The sequence below is a fragment of the Lipophrys pholis genome, assembly GCF_963383615.2.
Source record: "Lipophrys pholis genome assembly, chromosome: 11".
NCBI lineage: Eukaryota > Metazoa > Chordata > Actinopteri > Blenniiformes > Blenniidae > Lipophrys > Lipophrys pholis.
Genome location: NC_137631.1, coordinates 28967340 through 28988026, shown reverse-complemented (window position 1 = coordinate 28988026; position 20687 = coordinate 28967340). Strand labels below are relative to the sequence as shown.

Here is a 20687-nt window from a genome sequence, read left to right as displayed (position 1 = left end):
GCAGAGGACGGCCGGCCTCCTCACACTGTCACAGCTCCATGTTTGATTCCCTGCGTCAGGCTGCGAGAGGATGATGACTAACCTGCTCGTCACGCCTCCACCTGCACCTCCACCTGCACCTCCCGCTTCATGCCTGCAGACGTCAGCCAGGGGAAGCTCTCATCTTCACTTTCTACTGTAAGAACTGCAGTTTAAACGACGTCAAAACTTCAAAAACACTCAGAGTCTCTCAGATCCTGCAGGTCGGAAGATAAACTCATCCTCACACACCAACTTCAGCTCCACCTGCGTTTTCAGCAGGATTTACTAAAAATAATAAAGCTTCATGCTGCTGGAGCTTCTCATGAAGTCACTGATGGAGCAGCGAGCCTCCACCCTGACACCAAGGATAGGGAGGAAAGAAAAGAGAAGGAAAGGAAATAAACACAATATATGAGGTGACGTGTCACAGAGACAAGCTGTGGGGCAAAACGAGGAGATTGATAAAAGATGAGGAACCTGAGAAAGTCCAACATGGAACAGAACTGATGTCAGAACGTCTCCCAGGTTTTTACAACGAGAACAAACTGAGAACAAGTCGAGTTCTCGTCTGTCTGACCCTTAGTTTAGAAGAAACAAGTAGAAATGAAGAAGTTACCAAATATGGTCATTAAAAAGAACCTATTTAATAAATGAATGAAATGATTCAAACTAAAGAAATCTAAGCGTAAAGTCTGAAGTCTTCCAGGTGTTCCAGTGTTTGGACGGGGAGCAGGACGTCTGAGGCGATAGTGATCAGAATAATTAGTGACAGCTGAGCAGCGCCGCGGGGGGCGGATCAGCCGTGACGTACCTGAGAGATGCTAATCCGAGCGCTTTGTTACACAAACGCCACAAAGACGGAGAGAGACGAGAGGCGGCGGCACTCGTCGCCATCAATCGCTGTGATGTGACGGCTGACGTGACGAGAGTCGACGTCCTGACGCCGAACGACACAAACACTTTGCCTGCTGCTGCTCAGGCTGACGAGTCTGATGTCGTTAGAGCCGCGGAGTTTAAAGCGCCGTTTACACCTCGTTTCAAGTCAAAACATAATTTTTGTGTTTTTGGAAAAGTTTCACGTTTCTGCCACGTTTTGAAAGCGATGTAATTTTCATTTTGGTCCAGTAGTTGGAGCTGTTGTTAGTTTCTTTGAGTGTCAAAATAAAACCACCAAGTTGGATTGTTATTACGGTGACTGTCAAAATAAAATCACCACGTTGGATTGTTGTTATGGTGACTGTCAAAATAAAACCAGCAAGTTGGCTTGTTGTTACGGTGACTGTCAAAATAAAACCACCACGTTGGATTGTTAATATGGTGACTGTCAAAATAAAACTACGAAGTTGGATTGTTGTTATGGTGACTGTCAAAATAAAACCACCACTTTGGATTGTTGTTATGGTGACTATTAAAATAAATCCACCACATTGGCTTGTTGTTACGGTGACTATCAAAATAAAACTATCACGTTGGATTGTTGTTACGGTGACTGGTGTAACCGACCCGGGTTTCAAAGCGTTGTACGGTTCTGGGTGTAGCGTGGATGTGATGGTAGCTTTAGATTTACTCCTGATTTCAGGCTGAATTACACAGATTGACTCTGAGAGGAAAAACAAAGCCTCACGTTCTACTGACATTAAAACACGTCTTCATCCTCCTCCTCCTCCTGCGGAGAGCGAGGTGGGTTTGAAGTCGGTAGCGTGTCTTTCTTCTGGTGGTTTGTTGGCGGGCTGCTGTCAGCGGCAGTTAGCGGCGGCGCTACTCGCCGGCTGTCAGGCGGGTTAGCGGCGCTAGCCTGACAGTTGCAGAGTTAATTAGTCGTGCTAATGGGGAGCCGCTGTTTGGCCGGATGTGACACTTGAGGAGAAAAACAAACAAATCAAGCATTTCATTAGTGCGGCTGACAGCTCCGGTGCTAGCAGTTTGTCGTCCCCCCCCCCCCCCCCTCGCTGCATTAATAATGGATGCCAGGAGGCCGGACACGGCGCGCTGCAGCCGGCGAGCGCTCAGCAGCCCGTGAAGCCTCCGTCCTCGTCACGTTCGCGTTGTCAGATGCTAACGAGGGCAGAGAGGGGCTCTGAATAACACCATCCACCGGGGGCAGTCTGCAGGGCAATTAGTCACTGGAGGGGGTGGAGGTGGTTGTGGTGGGGGGGAATCCGACCCAAGACCTCCAAGTCAGAAGTTCTGCTGATGTCACCAGGAGGAGAAGCCTCACAGCAGTGACCTTTGCCCTCTGACCTGAGCAAAAAAGAAAATAAAAGTACCCTGATGTGACCCCGCCCCTTTCCCTCAATCGACCAATCACAGCCGGTAACCTTTTAGAGGGACCAGCAATTGACTCATGCAGATGAACATTTTGAACACGTGTGTGTGTGTGTGTGTGTGTGTGTGTGTGTGTGTGTGTGTGTGTGTGTGTGTGTGTGTGTGTGTGTGTGTGTGTGTGTGTGTGTGTGTGCTGGATGTTGAGACCTGTGAAGATGTTTCAGAGCTGCTGGATCGTCTGAAGGGGCGCCGCCAGTCTCCATGTTGCCACGGTTACCATGGTTACGGTGTTGTTTGTGGTCGAGGGCTAACAGGCTGAGGTCTCTGTCGGTCCGACCTGCAGAATCAAACGTCTCAATGTTTTCCTCTCGGTCGATCGCTTCTGTTTACTTAAGTTTTAGAGGGAATTCCTCACTGCAGGTTTATACTTTGGACCTCCTGGACGCTCCCCTCCTCTTCCTCCTCCTCCTCCTCCTCCTCTTTCCTCTTCCTCCTCCTACTCTCTCTTCCCCCCTACTCCTCCTCCTCCTCTTCCTCCTCCATCTCTTCTTCCTCTTCCTCCCCCTGTCCAGGGAGTGTTTACAGCATCACACACACACACACACACGCACACGCACACGCACACGCACACGCACACGCACACGCACACGCACACACGCACACACACACACACACACTGACATCGTATGTTACAATAACCACTATTGTCAATAACAAGTGAGTAACTGATCACTTCGATCAGTCATTAACAGACATGCTGAAGCCAGCAGCTCCAGGTGGCACTGTCTCACCTACTGACCAGTGTAACGGGCGGGTTGGTCTCACCTACTGACCGGTGTAACGGGCGGGTTGGTCTCACCTACTGACCAGTGTAACGGGCGGGTTGGTCTCACCTACTGACCGGTGTAACGGGCGGGTTGGTCTCACCTACTGACCAGTGTAACGGGCGGGTTGGTCTCACCTACTGACCAGTGTAACGGGCGGGTTGGTCTCACCTACTGACCAGTGTAACGGGCGGGTTGGTCTCACCTGTTGTGTGGTGTAACGCTCTTTTAAACCTAAACAGTCAAAGACTTCAACGCTTTTCACCAGGTTTTATTGAAATTATTGTTTTCAACTGTTGTTTTCTTCTCACAGTCTGAAGATGTGATTGACCCCCCCCCCACACACACACACACACACACACACTGCAGTCTGATCCAAGGAGCTCACAACAGTAATTAAATCATTAGATTCTCTGAGCCGACCCAGATTAACTTCCAACAACCTCATTTCGTGTTTGAACAGCAGATTAAGAGGGTGTGTGTGTGTGTGTGTGTGTGTGTGTGTGTGTGTGTGTGTGTGTGTGTGTGTGGAGGGGTACACCTCATTAACAGGGTGAGCAGAACTGATCCACATATAATCATCAGAGAGGACATATCATCCTCTTCATAATCATCATCTTCCTCGTCCGTCTGTTCCAGTCACATGGTTGTCAACTGGTGGAGTTATTACGAACTGCTTTAGATGATTTGACTAAATGATAAGCCGACGTGTGTAGGTCAGAGGTAGAGGTCAGAGGTAGAGGTCAGAGGTAGAGGTAGAGGAAGAGGAAGAGGAAGAGGAAGAGGAAGCGGAAGAGGAAGAGGTCAGAGGTCAGAGGTAGAGGTCCAGCGCCTGCTGGCTGCTGCTCTGTGGAAGCTTCCGGAGCTCCAGGTTGAAGTGACCTTGACTGTGAGAGCGAGTGAGCAGCAGAGAGGGAAGAAGAGAACGCTGAGACCTCCGACCACGAAGCAGCCTCCCACCTGGCAACACACATGAATGGAATGTAACTGTAATCCCAATAGTCCAATTGTAATGTAACTGTAATCCAACTGCAGTTTTCGTGAATAACATTCCTCGTGGTCCATGCTGTACTGCAGGACCAATCACAGCCCTGGTGGTGGACAAGGCAGTGGGCGGGGCCTGTGTTTGTGGGCGGGATTAGAGGAGTGTGTGAGCACTGACCTGGCAGAGCGTCGGCCTGGAGGAAGACCTCGCTGCAGCCGCTCCAGTAGTGAGCCGCCATCTTGCCATGATAATCTCTGATGTTTGTTTTAGCGTCTGACAGGGAGAAAACAAGTCGTAGTTCAAACTGGCTGATCGGAGATAACTACTGAGCAAAGCTGATGTTTCCATGGCAACACACACACACACACTCACTGTGACAGTGGATCAGAGAATGAACCAGCTGCTGGTGTCCGTGGATCGAGGCCAGATGGAGAGCTGTGTAACCCTGTCAACACACACACACACACACACACACACACACACAGAAACTTTACCTGCGTTGCTTGCCGTGACTCTGAACAGTTAGTTCTGTAGTAACTGTAACTAGTAACTGTAACCTCACGACGACGTCCACCGACTTTCAGCGGTCCAGGCTAGCTATCAATACAGGCTAAAGCTAACTAGCTATCATCACGGAGAGGGAGGCGGGGTTATAGGGCGAGAGGCGGGGCCATGACATCATAGTTTTCAGCTGATGTGCGTCAAAGCAGAGCCGGCGTTTTTTTTTTACAGTTTTAGCTGTTTTAGAGTGTTTTAACCATCATGGTTACGTTGGTGAGTAAAGAGAACTAAATAAGTAACATGCTGCAGAACCTCAGTGTGTGTGTGTGTGTGTGTGTGTGTGTGTGTGTGTGTGTGTGTGTGTTCTTACCCCCTGCAGGGCAGCATGAGGCACAAACAGCAGAATGAGCTTCACACAGTAACATTTGACAGTCAGAATAAATCCAGAATATAATCTGAGTGATCGTCAACTTCAACACTGAACCCTACCACCCTCTTTTAAGATTAAGTCAGGGACCTGTTTTTATGTCTTTCTGTTTGCTGTTTTTATTCTCCTGTTTTAATTTATATTTATTTATTTTTATGCTTTAGAAACTCTGTATGTCCTGTACATATCGTAGTATCGATAATGAATTAGACTTTGATCAGATCAGTGAGATGAGGACCTGATTGAGAGCAGAGGGTCTGACATCACTCACATGCTGTGGGAACGTTGGACGAGTCCAGAGCAGGAGGAAGAAGAGAGGAAACTTTCATTCACAACAGAAAGAAAAGTGTAGTTCACTTGTTCACATGTTTCTGTAATATAGAACGCCTGTCTCTCTCACACACACACACACACACACACACACACACACACACACACACACACACACACACACACACACACACACACACACACACACACACACACACACACACATACACACACACACACACACACACACACACACACACACACACACACACACACACTCACTGATCTGACGTTGACGTCGGCTCCGTAGCGAAGCATCAAATCCACAGTGTCCTGACGGCCCTGTTTGGCTGCCCAGTGAAGCGCCGTCTAAACACACGCACACACACATACAACCACACACACACACACACACACACACACACACACACACACACACACACACACACACACACACACACACACACACACACACACACACACAAAACAAGACCGTCACTTCTCATTTCCTCTCATTTCAACCTGCAGTTTCCTGAATCCTTCACACCAAAGTCCAGAAGTTTACAGACAAACCATCAGACTCTTTATGTTTTGGGACACCTGCCGCAAGGGATTATGGGATATCAAAGATGGCGTCGCAGCATCTCCAGCCAGAATATCAACGTTACGACGATTCAGGGTGAAAAAAAATATTGTGAAATGAAAGTGATCCAGAGAGAATCCAGTGGACAAACAGGATCTAGTGACACGACGCTTTGTGACGAGATTCTGTGACGCCAAGACTACAACAAACCAGGGATGTCCCGCCAAAATAAAATGCTGAAAATACAAGTTTGTCTGAGTGTGAGGAGGAATTTCCCTCAGGAAGGTTTTGACGACCAATCAGAGACGAACGTCAACAACTAGAACTGGAGACGAACTTCTCATTTCCTGATGATTCTGAGAGGAAGTTTAACGTTAAAACCACCTGCAGCGGCGTCTGTCTCACTCACTCACTCACTCACTCACTCACACACACACACACACACACACACACACACACACACACACACACACACACACACACACACACACGCACTTACAAACTAGGCGAGTCCAACAGGTTCGGCACAAAGACAGAAAGAAGAAAACAATCAGACCAACAGGAAGCAAGAAATTATTTCAAAGTTTTGGAAGTTTGAATGAGAAGACAAAGCTAACAAAGCTAACAAAGCTAAAAAGGCTAACAAGGCTAACAGGGCTAACAGAGCTATTTTCGGCTCCGCTTACACGACAACGTTCCAAATGATGACATCTTTGTTAAATAAAAGTTTTGTGTTACACTGCAGCAGCAGACACACGAACAATGATGTAGTTAGTCTGCCGCGCCACAAGGGGGCGCTTTTGTTTGTTTTGCAATGAAAACACACAGACGTGAGTGCAGAGAACCACAATGGAGAGAACCCGACATTCGTACGGACTGAGGATGAACTGGATGCTAATAAAACTATAAAACTACACGGACGATAAAACTAGAACTCGAGTTGGGACACTCTGGAGGCGGCCATGTTTGTTTTTCCAGCAGGAGCAGAAGGACTGTTTACCACGGCGGAGGTACACATGTGCAGTAACAGGGCTCCATAGTGCCGGCTGTCTGCGGAGGCCACGGAGCACACACACACACACACACACACACACACACACACACACACACACACACACACACACACACACACACACACACACACACACACACACACACAGAGGTTGTGGGTCTTTCATATGTTGCCATGGTGTTGTTGCTCTCTGTTCCACTTTCACACGTCTGCAGACACCTGGACGCCTCCAAGGGGCGCCGCCACCGACAGCGACACACCGAACACCGCCTGCTAACAGCTACCGGGCATCTGTCAGTCCCACAGAGGAGGAGGAGGAAGAGGAGGAGGGGGGGGGGGGGACTGGACCATATGGTAGAGCTGCTTGACACTAAAGGGAATAGGACTGTATACTGAGACTGTAACTCTGAACATGTGGACTGGAGGAGGACCTGAATACTCCTGCTGGAGGAGGAGGACCTGAAATCTAGCGTTTGGAGAGCATCACAAGCGGCGGCGACGGTGGCGACGGTGGCGACGGTGGCGACGGCGGCTCGCGGGGCCGAGCGCTAAGCGAGCCGCGGCGGCGGCGTGGAGAAATTATCAGACGCTGCTATCGCGGCCGAGACGAGCCGACTCGCCTCGGGACGCCTGTAAGCTCAGATATTAACGAGCATGTAATCAGAGTATCATTACTCCGTCTGCTGCTGCTGCAACGCTCCGATCAGACTAATACTCAGTCCTGAAGCTCCTGATGGACCGGAGAGAAGAGAGACGGAGGGAGAGAGAGAACAATGAAAGAAGAGAGAACCGGAGAAGACGAGAGAAGAGTACAAGAAGAGATAGAATAGTAAAAGAAGGGATAGAACGGTAAAAGAAGAGAGAGAACAGAGAACTCACCCCCTGAGTGTTGGAGGAGTGACGTCGGAGGCCGGAGAGGAAACAAAAGCACAGAAACATTGATGTTACAGCAGGTCCCTGAACGCACCGTGAAGGACAGATGAAGAAGGGCAGAAGACGAGAACCTCCGTTTGTCGTTCTGCAGGACGGAGTTCCACTCGTTTATCTGTCGTTCTGCAGTCAGAGTCAAGTTAACTCCAGACCACTGACCAGCAGAGCTTCTTCTTCCTGACGCTGGACACTCTAATGGGGCCTTTCACTGGTGATTGGTAACTGGTAACTGGTGACTGGTAACTGGTAACTGGTAACTGGTAACTGGTACTGACTCGACTCGACTGGCTTCAGTTTTCAGGCTTTTCCACTCCGTCTTAAGCCTCCAGCAGCTCCCAGAAGAACCAGAATTAAAGTTCTGCTGACGTCAGCCAGCTGCCAAAAACAAATCTTGCTCGGCAGGAGTGTTCATATTCTGAGAAGAAGCTTTTGAACGTGCAAGCCACGCCCCCTCACAGCAGGCCAAGCCCTCTCACATCTGCCACACTTCTGTGAAGCGGAGTTTTAACTTTTCAACTGCAGCTTATTTCTCACTTCACCTTTGCAGAAATACATTTCTCTGAACTGTTTCAGTAATAAAAGAGAAAGTTTGTGTCCGAGCCGCCATGTTGGTTCTGAGTGATGCGTTCAGGGGCATCACGTAACTCCGCCCTCCGACATGCTAAAGCTGTCTAGAGCTGCAGGGCTCATAGCGAGGCTACATGCTAAACATAATTAAAATATGACTGATAGTCGTTAGCAAGCTGGAACGAGCAGCACACGGCAGCGAAGCACCACAGACTTTGTCCCGGACGGTTGGAACAGCCGAACCACATTTCTTCTGCCAGACGGAGAAAATTATGTTGTTTTGTTTGGCAGGACCCCGGAGTGGAGAACCTCCTTCTTGTTCTTATGGAGGACGAATCGTCCTTTAGTCCCTGATACCAGCTACATTCCCTGCTAAAGCAGTTAGCCTGGATGCTACAGCAGTTGGCCTGGATGCTACAGCAGTTAGCCTGGATGCTACAGCAGTTGGCCTGGATGCTACAGCAGTTAGCCTGGATGCTACAGCAGTTAGCCTGGATGCTACAGCAGTTGGCCTGGATGCTACAGCAGTTAGCCTGGATGCTACAGCAGTTAGCCTCAGTGAGAAGATTCAAAGGACAATAACAAGAGATATTCTGTAACTGGTCAGGTTCTATATGTAACATTCTAAAGAGGGAACTTGAACTGAAGTGAGAGTAATCTATTACTATTGCTACGCTAAGGAACTTACACAATGAAGCTGCATAAGTAGAACAAGAGAAACTCACTGTGATGAAATCCTGGCGGGAGGAAGAGGAAGAGAAAAAAGCCTTCATCAAAGAGACACAAACTTTACACCCAAAAGACCCTCAGAGCTCCTCACATCCAGATCACCACCAGATCCTATCCAGATCCCATCCAGATCACCACCAGATCACATCCAGATCACCACCAGATCACATCCAGATCACCACCAGATCACATTCAGATCACAACCAGGACAGTGTCAGAAGTCAGACCTTCTTGAAGACCAGTCCAGGTTCTTGAGCCAGCAGCTGATGTTGGAGCTCTGAGTTCCCCAAAGCAGAACTTCTCAACCAGTCCTTCTCCAGAGGGTCCAGCTGCACCCTGTGGAACAGAGACTGAGGAGGAGCAGGAGGAGCAGGAGGAGCAGGAGGAGCAGGAGGAGCAGGAGGAGCAGGAGGAGGAGGAGGAGCAGGAGGAGGAGCAGGAGGAGGAACAGGAGGAGGAGGAGAGATCAATATTGATGGCTCCTCGTGTAGAATTGTTATTTTTTCTCAGTAAAGCGTCTTCCAACCTTCCGATGACAATTTGTTTCCATAGAAATAAAGTTGGATTGAATCGAGCCCTCCAGCTCTCATGACACCACCTTGTGGTAGAAGGCGGTGTTACATTGCGCTGGCTAACTCCCCTTTAAACGTTTTGTTTGTACTTTCAGGAAATAAAAGGTCAGGTGGAGTTTTTAAGCATTTTTCATAAACGATCTCTTTATTCTTCTTATTTCACTGTGACATCATCGTCAATAAACCGATGATTTCACTTCGACGTGACGGGAAACTGAACCGTGAAGTTTTATCTCCAAAGTTTATCGTTTCATTCAGAAACATTCTTGAGTGACGTACTCTTAACATTCAGGTGAGATCTGCTGCTCTGCGGACAAACTTTGTTGTTGCTCGCGGCCCGGCGTCCTCGTTGTCCTCTGGCGGCGGCGGATGGTGTGCGGCGGGTGGTGGGCGGAGCTCCCGGCGCCATTAGTGGTGTTTATTGTGGCAGCAGGACTGTGAAGCAGCAGCAGGCCTTTAATCAGACGCCTGCCGGGCCGTCCGCCCTCTGCCCCTCGTCACTCCATCCCTCCATCTCCTCCATCCCTCCATCACTCCGCTCCTCGTCGCTCCGTGTTAATTACAGACACCGAGCGCGCTCAGAGGGACGCCGTCCATCAGCCGCCGCCGCTGCTGCTGCAGCTTCAGAGGAACCGGCCCTCTGTCTCTCCATCCCTCTGTCTCTCCATCCGTGTCTCTCCATCGCTCCGTCTCTCATCCCTCCATCCCAGCTCACCATCCCTCCGTCCCACCATCCCTCCGTCCCAGCTCACCAAACCTCTGTCTCTCCATCGCTCTGTCCTTCCGTCCCTCAGCCCCAGCTTGCTTTCCCTCCATCCTCCATCCCTCCATCCCAGCTCAAATCCCTCCATCCCACTGTCCCTCCATCTCTCCATCCCTCTCTCCCTTAGTCCTTCCGTCCACTATCTCTCCGTCCCTCCATCCCATGTATCGCCATCCCTTGATCCTCCATCCCTCCTTCCCTCCATCTCTCTGTCCCTCAATCCTCCATCCCTCCTTCCCTCCATCTCTCTGTCCCTCGATCCTCCATCTTTCCTTCCCTCCATCTCTCTGTCCCTCGATCTTCCATCTCTCCTTCCCTCCATCCCTCCATCCAGGCTGTCCAAACCTCAGTCAGAAGTTCACAGGTGGACTAACGGATGTGTTGCTTCAGAAATAATTAGTTACGCAGTACTTCAAACATGGGATTACAGATTACAATTACATGAATGAAAAAAAGAAAGAAAAGTTGAAACTGATTCATCCGAAGGTTTGTTTGTTTGTTTTTTTTTTCCAGAAAATGTATTGATCCTGTTGATCTGAAGTAACCAAGTCTTTCATGGTGGAGGTAGTCAGAGCAGACCGGTAACCACCGGTAACCTCCAGTAGCACCGGTAATCTCCGGTAACCACTGGTAACCACCGGTAAACTCCGGTAACCTCCGTTAACCTCCGGTAACCTCGGGTTCCGGTCGCTGGACAGTCTCTTCCTAACCAGTGGCTCATCTCTCAGCTTCCTGCTGCTTCCTGTCAGGCGGCGGCGGGAAGCCGTCGCAGCCAATCAGCAGCCAGCGCCGTGTCCTGACACTGATTATGGGATGTATCGCCATGGGAACGACGTGGGGGAGACGATCTGTTTCGTGTCTGTTTGTGTGGACGGCAAACTGCTGTTCAGCTGCACCACAGCACTGCAGGGTGTACACACAACATACACACAATTCACACACCATACACACAATACACACAACTAACACACAACATACACACAATACACACATCATACACACCATACACACAACATACACCCAATACACACTACATACACACAACATACACACATCATACACACAACTAACACACAATACACACATCATACACACCATACACACAATACACACAACATACACCCAATACACACTACATACACACAACATACACACATCATACACACAATACACACTACATACACACAATACACACATCATACACACACAGTGATAACGGTTTTAATTTCCTACCATGACTGAAGAAGCAGCGACGCTTCGAGTATCGTCTTCTTCACTCTGAAAAGTACAACACAATATCAACACAACATAACCTCATGACCTCATGACCTCATGACATCATGACCTCATGTCAGCGTCTCCACGTCACGTGTTTGTTCACGTGATTCAGTTTAAAACTTCATGAAAAACCATCGTGACGTGTTTGTTCTGTCAGTTTCTGCCCACATGTCAGAACTGACTCACACACACACACACACACACACACACACACACACACACACACACACACACACACACACACACACACACACACACACACACACACACACACACACACACACACACACAAACACATATTCATCATTCCTATAAACTCGTTTTCTTCACACAATTTTTACCATCACGTCTTCAGTAATGATGATGATGATGATGTGTGTGTGTGTGTGTGTGTGTGTGTGTGTGTGTGTGTGTGTGTGTGTGTGGGTGTGCAGCAGACAATGATTCTCCCTGAAGGAGCCATAAAAGGTGAAAATCTAAAGAATCCATTAAATCTCTCAAAGAGACTAAAACACACTTCAGAGGACGAAGCAGCTTTTATCTCCAACCTTCGTCTTCGTTTAGTGAGAGTCTACTAATGAGCCTCCTGTCGTCTCCTTCACTCCTTCACTCCTTCACTCCTTCACTCCTCCACTCCTTCACTCCTTCACTCCTCCTGCTGTCACAGCTTCACGTTCAGGAGGAACTCACATCAGAGCTTCTCCACCAGTTCTTCAGGTTCCTCCTCCTCCTCTGAGCCTGGCTCTGCAGGGTTGTCCTCGGAGCCTGGTTCTGCAGGGTTCTCTCCTCTGAGTCTGGTTCTGCAGGAAGTCTCTTCCAGTTTGGACCTGTTTCAGACCCAGTTTTCAGAACCTCCTTGATGAAGTGAGAGAACAGTGGAAGTTTCCCTCTTGGCCCATCATAGAGTGAGATGATTTGATGATGATGATGATGATGATGATGATGATGATGATGATGATGATGATGATGATGATGATGATGATGATGATGATGATGATGATGATGATGAGTCCCTCGCAGCAGAATAGAAGTCCTGGAGTTCTGATGGACATTTGTAGCAAAACAAAGGAGTTGGATGGTTTGATGGTGAGGAGAGAGGAGTCCCAGGGGAGGAGGAGGAGAGGGGGGGGGGGGGGAGGAGGAGGAGGAGGAGGAGGGAGAGGAAGAGGGGGAGGAGCAGCTCTTCATCTCCTCCCACTCACAGGTTCTCTCTGGAGGCTGGTTGCTCGTTGTCGAGGTGAACTGAAGGTAAACAGGCTTGTATGGATTGAAGAAACATTCTCCTGCAGGAGGAGGAGGAGGAGGCTTCATGTTCTCCTCCTGCGGGAGGAAGAGGAGGAGGCTTCATGTTCTCCTCCTGCGGGAGGAAGAGGAGGAGGCTTCATGTTCTCCTCGAAAGGTTTTTATTAGAAGATTGTTTCTCAACCTGCAGTGGAATTAAAGTTACATGTTGGTTTATTGAACTGAATAAGATAATTGGTACTCGAGTATCGTTCACATCCTGGTGAAATACTTGGATACAAGTAGTGTAATGTGTAATTAACCACTCTGAAGATCTCTGAGGTCCAGTTAAAGGTTTCAGCTGAAACTGAAGCTAAAGTTTCTCCTGTGTGTGTGTGTGTGTGTGTGTGTGTGTGTGTGTGTGTGTGTGTGTGTGTGTGTGTGTGTGTGTGTGTGTGTGTGTGTGTGTGTGTGTGTGTGTGTGTGTGTGTGTGTGTGTGTGTGTGTGTAATCGTTGTCGCTCTTGTCTATTTTTAACACCCATTCACTTCGTGTCTTTCTTCTTTGAACGGTTCATGTTTGTCTTCTCTGACCTGCGTCAGGTTTTCACTCAGCAGGAGGCCGAAACATCAACAACTCCTCACAGAGCAGACAGCCCGGCACAGGCTCCGCCTCCTCCCGGCACAGGCTCCGCCTCCTCCCGGCACAGACTCCGCCTCCACCCGGCCCAGACACCGACTCCGCCTCCACATCCCAGCCACGCACAGGTGCCTGTGGTGTGTTAAGGTGTCTATGGTGCGTTTAAGTGTCTATGGTGTGTTTAAGTGTCTATGGTGCGTTTAAGGTGTCTATGGTGTGTTTAAGTGTCTATGGTGTGTTTAAGGTGTCTATGGTGTGTTTAAGTGTCTATGGTGTGTTTAAGGTGTCTATGGTGCGTTTAAGTGTCTATGGTGTGTTTAAGCGCCTATGGCGCGTTTAAGTGTCTATAGAGTGTTCAGGGTTCTATGGTGCATTCAGGGTTTCTGGTAATTACAGCACTGAGAGCTCAGGCACACATTAACATTTTAATTGAGTTTTTTTTTCCACTCAGTGGATTTAATGAGAACCTTAAAGAATAAAGCTCTTTCCTCCCACTGAGAGCATGTCTGTATGTCGTCTCCTGCCTCACACACACACACACACACACACACACACACACACACACACACACACACACACACACACACACACACACACACACACACACACACACACACACACACACACACACACCTCTGATTGAAGAATCTTTTCACTGAAAGGTCGGTTGGTCTCGGGTCAAACACATTACGATCACCTGACGAGGACATTGAATTCCTCGCTGATGTTCAGGTCATCATCATTGATGAAGGTCAGAGTTTCTTTAGAGAGAAGCAGGGCCGCCTCATCGCCTCGCCACGGTATTAACTAGTCATTGGTATTAACTAGTCGTTGGTATTAACCAGCCATAGCTATTAAATAGTCCCTGGTATTAACTAGTCGTAGGTTTTAACCAGTCATTGGTATTAACCAGCCGTAGGTATTAACTAGTCATTGGTATTAACCAGCTGTAGGTATTAACTAGACATAGGTATTAACCAGTCGAAGGTATTGACTAGTTGTTGGTATTAACTAGTCATTGGTATTAACCAGTCGTAAGTATTGACTAGTTGTTGGTATTAACTAGTCGTTGATATTAACTAGTCGTTGGGATTAGCCAGTCGTTGGTATTAACTAGTCGTTGGTTTTAACCAGTCGTAGGTATTGACTAGTTGTTGGTATTAACCAGTCATAGGTATTAACCAGTCGTAGGTATTGACTAGTTGTTGGTATTGACTAGTCATTGGTATTGACTAGTCGTAGGTATTGACTAATTGTTGGTATTAACTAGTCGTTGGTATTAACCAGTCGTTGGTTTTAACCAGTCGTTGGTATGAACTAGTTGTTGGTATTAACTATTCACAGGTATTGACTAGTCGTAGGTATTGACTAATTGTTGGTAATAACTAGTCGCTGGTATTAACCAGCCGTTGGTATTAACTAGTCATTTGTATTAACTAGTCATTTGTATTGACCAGTCTTTGGTATTAACCAGTCATTGGTATTAACCAGTCGGTATTAACTCGTCGTTGGTATTAACCAGCTGTAGGTATTAATCAGTTGTATGTCTTAACCAGCCGTAGGTATTAACTAGTCGTAGGTATTAACCAGTCGTAGGTATTAACTAGCCATAGGTATTAACCAGCCGTAGGTATTAACCAGCCATAGGCATTAACCAGTCGTTGGTATTAACCAGTCGTAGGTATTAACCCGTCGTAGGTATTAACTAGTCATTGTTATTGAATAGTCATTGGTACTAACTAGTCGTTGGTATTAACCAGTCGTTGGTGTTGACTAGTCGTTGGTATTAACTAGTCGTTGGTATTAACCAGTCAGTATTGACTCGTTGTTGGTATAAACTAGTCATTGTTATTGAATAGTCATTGGTACTAACTAGTGGTTGGTAATAACCAGTCGTTGGTATTGACCAGTCGTTGGTATTAACCAGTCGGTATTAACTAGTCGTTGGTATTAACCAGTCGGTATTAACTAGTCGTTGGTATTAACGAGTCGTTGGTATTAACGAGTCATTGGTATTAACCAGTCGTTGGTATTGACCAGTCGGTATTAACTAGTCGTTGGTATTAACTAGTCGTTGGTATTAACCAGTCGTTGGTATTAACCAGTCGTTGGTATTGCCTAGTGATCAGTATCGACCCGTGGTCAGGACTCACCTTGCGGGAGGCGGCGGCCTCGCTGGTCAGCGATAAGGAGTCACTCCTCAGAGAGAGGAGGTCACAGCAGGTCATGTCTCCAGCTTCACTGCTGGAGCTCAAACTGAGGTCTGGTCCACCGGAGGGGGCGAGGAGGAGCAGCTCCGACGGTGACTCCAGGGTGTGAGGAGGTGCTGCTCCTGCAGGAGCCTCAGGAGGTGCTGGCTCTCCTCGGTGTAGCTGCAAACAACACAGGAAGTGAAACTTTAATCATTTATTTAAATTTTCACAAATTTTTAGCATTTGTGGAAATTAAAGGAGGTGAGGAGGTGCTGTGCTGAATGTTCTCTCTCTGTGCTGAACGATTCCAGACCATCTCCTTCATCGTCTCGTTGTGACGACTTCATTATTCGTGTTGACAGAGTTTTCAGAAACAAGCCCCCCACACCCCCCACCCCCACCCCCACCCCCACCCCAGCGACAGCTAAACAAACAGCAGCCGTCACTTTCAATATCCGACCGCATCATAACAACACGGCGCCAGGAACCGCCTACAACATGGCCGCCGCCGCTGCCGCCACCGCCACCGCCACCGCCACCTATTACATGAAACACTAACATCTGAGGAGGGACGTCCCAGGAGAACTCATTACACACACACACACACACACACACACACACACACACACACACACACACACACACACACACACACACACACACACACACACACAGCATTAGCATTAGCATTAGCAGCAGCCCTTCCTGAAGCCTCCTCATGGCGTGAAGCTGCTGCTGCTGCAAATGAAGAGTAAACAGTGATAAGCTGAATGCCTCAGCACCACCACCCCCTCCACATACACACACACACACACACACACACACACACACACACACACACACACACACACACACACACACACACACACACACCACTGGTGGACACTCATGCCTGCAGATAGTTTATCAGACGCTAACGCTGGACTCTAATCCTGTTTACGTTCACATTAGCTGGCGTGTCGCTGCCTGAGGGAGCCGGATTGTTCTGGGGGAGGGGGTACGCAGGGGTGTGTGTGTGGAGGGGGGGTTCATATATCAGATCAAGATCTTCACTCGCTGGAGTCAGTTTTGTTAACGTTAGTGCAGTGTGTGTGTCATGTCATTACTGAAACAACCAACAGCACCCACTGGTGGCCCGACGTCAAAACTACATCGCTTTCAGTGTTTCTGACGTTTCCGTGGGAACGAACAACTTTTTCAAAACGTTGCCATGTGAACGTGAAACTTTTCTAAATAAAAACGATGCCTTTTCCATGTAGCCATCGTGATGGAAACGGAGCCTCGGTCTGGATCTGGTTCGCCAGACCACATCCAGCATCTGGTCCAGAGGAGCCGGTCACACCGCCTCTCTCCCTCAAGCCTGTGGCGCCCCCTGCTGTGTGCAGTGGTTATGACTGCAGCAATGTGGAGGAGGCACATGGAACAACAGAAACATCAGCAGGAAACGATTGGTCCTTCGTAAGAACAAGAAGGAGGTTCTCCACTCCGGGGTCCTGCCAAACAAAACAACGTCATTTTCTCCATCTGGCAGAAGAAATGTGGTTCGGCTGTTCCAACCGTCCGGGACGAAGTCTGTGGGTGCGTCGCTGCCGTGTGCTGCTCATTCCACCTCGCTAACGACTATCAGTCGTATTCTAATCATGTTTAGCATGTAGCCTCGCTATGAGCCCTGCAGCTCGTTAGCATGTCGGAGGGCGAAGTTACGTGATGCCCCTGAACGCATCACTCAGTACCAACATGGCGGCTCGGACACAAACTTTATCTTTTATTACTGAAACAGTTCAGAGAAATGTATTTCTGCAAACATGAAGCGAGAAATAAGCTGCAGTTGAAAAGTTAAAACGTCGCTTCACAGAAGTGTGGCAGATGTGAGGGGGCGTGGCCAACTTTAATTCTGGTTCTTCTGGGAGCTGCTGGAGGCTTTAAGCCCACTGCCTGTGGACACAACCCCGCCGGGAATCGAACCGTGACTCCTGGCTGTGCTGGGACAGGGCGAGGGCGAACCACCACAGTCCAGGTTCAGATTGAACTAGATGAAAACGTGTGTGTGTGTGTGTGTGTGTGTGTGTGTGTGTGTGTGTGTGTGTGTGTGTGTGTGTGTGTGTGTGTGTGTGTGTGTGTGAGCAGTTTACGAGCTGTTAACATCACTGTTGTTAGCGGCGAAGCAGAAACCCGTCAGGAGCTTAACGGCGCCGCATTTGTGATGAAAGGCGTCGAGATCAGGATTCAAAACCAGAAGAAGGAGACTTAAAATAGTTCATGATGAACAAACACGTTTCTGGAGATGGGGGGGGGGGGGGCTGTCAGGGACGCCGGCTCTCAGTCTGATCACAGGCGGCGTTTAAACAAAGAGAAGAAGAAGAATCTGCCTGGAGGTCATGAATAAACATGAGCATCACTTCCCATCAGGCTTCACTGTCTCTGGACTCACCTCCTCCTTCTCCTTCTCCTTCTTCTTCTCCTCCTCCTCCACCGCCGCGCCATCGCCAACAGGACGGGAGGCTGCCGTCATCAGATCCTGGCTCAGGTCCTGGTCCTGGTCCTGGTCTGGGAGGTGGGCTGAGTGAGCTGGAAATGGACAGAAGGGTCAGATGGGTTCATCCACCTCACCATCGTCTGTGAACACTCCACTGGACGGAGCAGTCCATTGCACCACCTGGAGACTTCTCACCTCCGTCAACAGAGACCAACTCCAGAACCTGGACTGGGCTGAGACTTGGATCTCCATCATGGACCTCCTCCTGGACCTCCTGGACCTCCTGGACCTGGTCCTGGACCTGAGATGGCCCTGGATCACCTTTGTGATTGCTGTCATTGTTTTCAGTGTGGCGCTGCTCTGGGTGACCAGGGATCCCTGGATGGTCATGGTCATGGTCCTGGTCCTGGTCCTGGTTTTGGTCCTGATGGAGACTCTGGTCTGGTCTCAGGTCCTGGTCTGGTGGGGGTCTGGCTAAGCAGAGCCGATCTGGATCCTTCAGACTGTGAAAGGAGACGTCACTCGTCAACCACAGGTTTTAAATCGCCAAGTGGGAAAGTCCCACTTCCCAGTTAGAAGAATTCCCATGACAACTAGAAAACAATAACCTGAAAACGAAACACAACGGAAACATGAAGGAGGACAAGTTCATGACGACGTCCAGTCACAGTTGTCCACAGCTACTGTGGAGCTGGACTGGAGGCTCGGCTAACAGATCCGTTTCCACGGCAACGTCACAGATTGTCACTGTGAGCAGGAACCGAGTGATGCGGTCTGACATGTTCTCGCTTTATTGCCGCTGTCACAAAATCTTTCTCCACGACTTCTGTGGATCCAGTGGTTGTTATTGCATGCAGCTCCTGTTGATCAGCAGGCGAGCGGCTGAGCAGCGTCTCTCTGAAGTCTTACGTTCCTCCAGCTCTAACGGTTCGTCCCCGGGGGGGTAATTAATCCTGAGCACCGACAACAAGCGCTGCTTTCATACTTGAGTAATAGCGATTAAAACCAGTGTTTTCTAATTAATGAAACACACAGTCGCTGTGACCTGTGGACGTTCAGCCTGCAGGCGACGTGAATTCAGCAGCTGCTGGGAAAACAAACCAGCCGCTTTCATGTGAAACGTTCCACCGCACCGGACACAGAGCAGCCTGCAGCCTCCATGGGATGAGAGGGTGAAATAGAGCTGCTCGTCAGAGTCAGAGGGCAGGAGGCGGAGCCACAAGACCCTCAGCAGCAGGAGGTGGAGCCACAAGACCCTCAGCAGCAGGAGGCGGAGCCACAAGTCCCTCAGCAGCAGGAGGCGGAGCCACAAGTCCCTCAGCAGCAGGACAAACCCTCACCTGCAGCCAAATCGTTTTCAAAACGTTGTTGTGTGAATGTGAAACTTTCCTGAAATGTTGCCGTGGAAACGTCATTTAGATGAGCTGTTCCTCCAGACAGTTTTATTCCACTGATACAAGAGGAAATGTGACACTAGAAGCTAAAAATCACCTAAAGTCCAAACATCCGAAATGCAGCATCTTCAACAGTGGAATGAAATACCACCACTACGTTTGTCTTTTTAATGATTTAAAATGTTTTAGTGAATCGAAGTTTAAAAGAGCTGAAGAACGTTGTTGTACTAAAGAGTCTCACCTGGAACCTGAAGCTTCCATGTTTTGAGTCGAGGCTCCAGGTGAGGCTCCAGGTGAGGCTCTGTCCTCCTGCTGCTTCTGTTCGTCAGCCTGACAGACGTCGCAGCGGCACACCAGGAAACATGTTCGATTCCCACCGATTCCTCTGACTGTCTGCTCACCACAGCACAGACTCAGACGCTGCGCTAATTATAGAAGATAATCAGATTAGACTGTAACACACACACACACACACACACACACACACACACACACACACACACACACACACACACACGTGTCCCATGTAAACAACATACATATACAAACGTAAACACTACACACCTGATGTCCACTCACTGGGGTGGAACCACCATTGCCCAGTGCAGTGGAACGCTGCACGCCATCATTGGTCCAGTGGGTGGGGTCAGAGGACAGCACTGCACCAGGTCCCACCGCTCTGCTAGTCCCGCTCCGGTTCGGTCTGGTTCGGGTTTTCTTAAAGTTGTGGATGGTACCTAAAGTACCATAATCACCAGTTACCATTATTGGTCCTTCCTTCATTGAGGGACCACGCGCAGCGGTATGGTTCCATAAGGCGGCGCGACAGCGCAGCCGTCTGCTGATTGGTCAGTGACGATCGTCACCTCTGGACAAGCAGCAATATTTAAATATCTCCTCACGTATAAACTCTCAGTTGTTGTTTTCATTCTCCGCTTTGTGCTCACTGGATGCTTAGTGAACTGGTTTATTGAAATGTGGGAGTTCCACTGCCCCCTGGTGTTCAGACGAGGTGCAGACGCTCCTCTCAGTAACCGG

General features: G+C 48.9%; 1 protein-coding gene across 1 annotated transcript; it reads right to left on the bottom strand.

The window, feature by feature from the left end:
* Positions 1–3365: 3365 nt before the first annotated feature.
* Positions 3366–20414, bottom strand: LOC308116579 (uncharacterized protein; the record flags this gene model as incomplete). The annotated part of the gene is made up of 12 exons (XM_080474833.1): positions 3366–4070; positions 4273–4368; positions 4468–4540; positions 5570–5662; positions 9111–9122; positions 9342–9464; positions 11683–11727; positions 15741–15959; positions 18211–18347; positions 18451–18758; positions 19891–20042; positions 20229–20414. The coding sequence occupies 12 exons, from the start codon at positions 20412–20414 to the stop codon at positions 3922–3924; spliced, it is 1593 nt and encodes a 530-aa protein (XP_080330959.1). The 3' UTR covers positions 3366–3921.
* Positions 20415–20687: the final 273 nt, after the last annotated feature.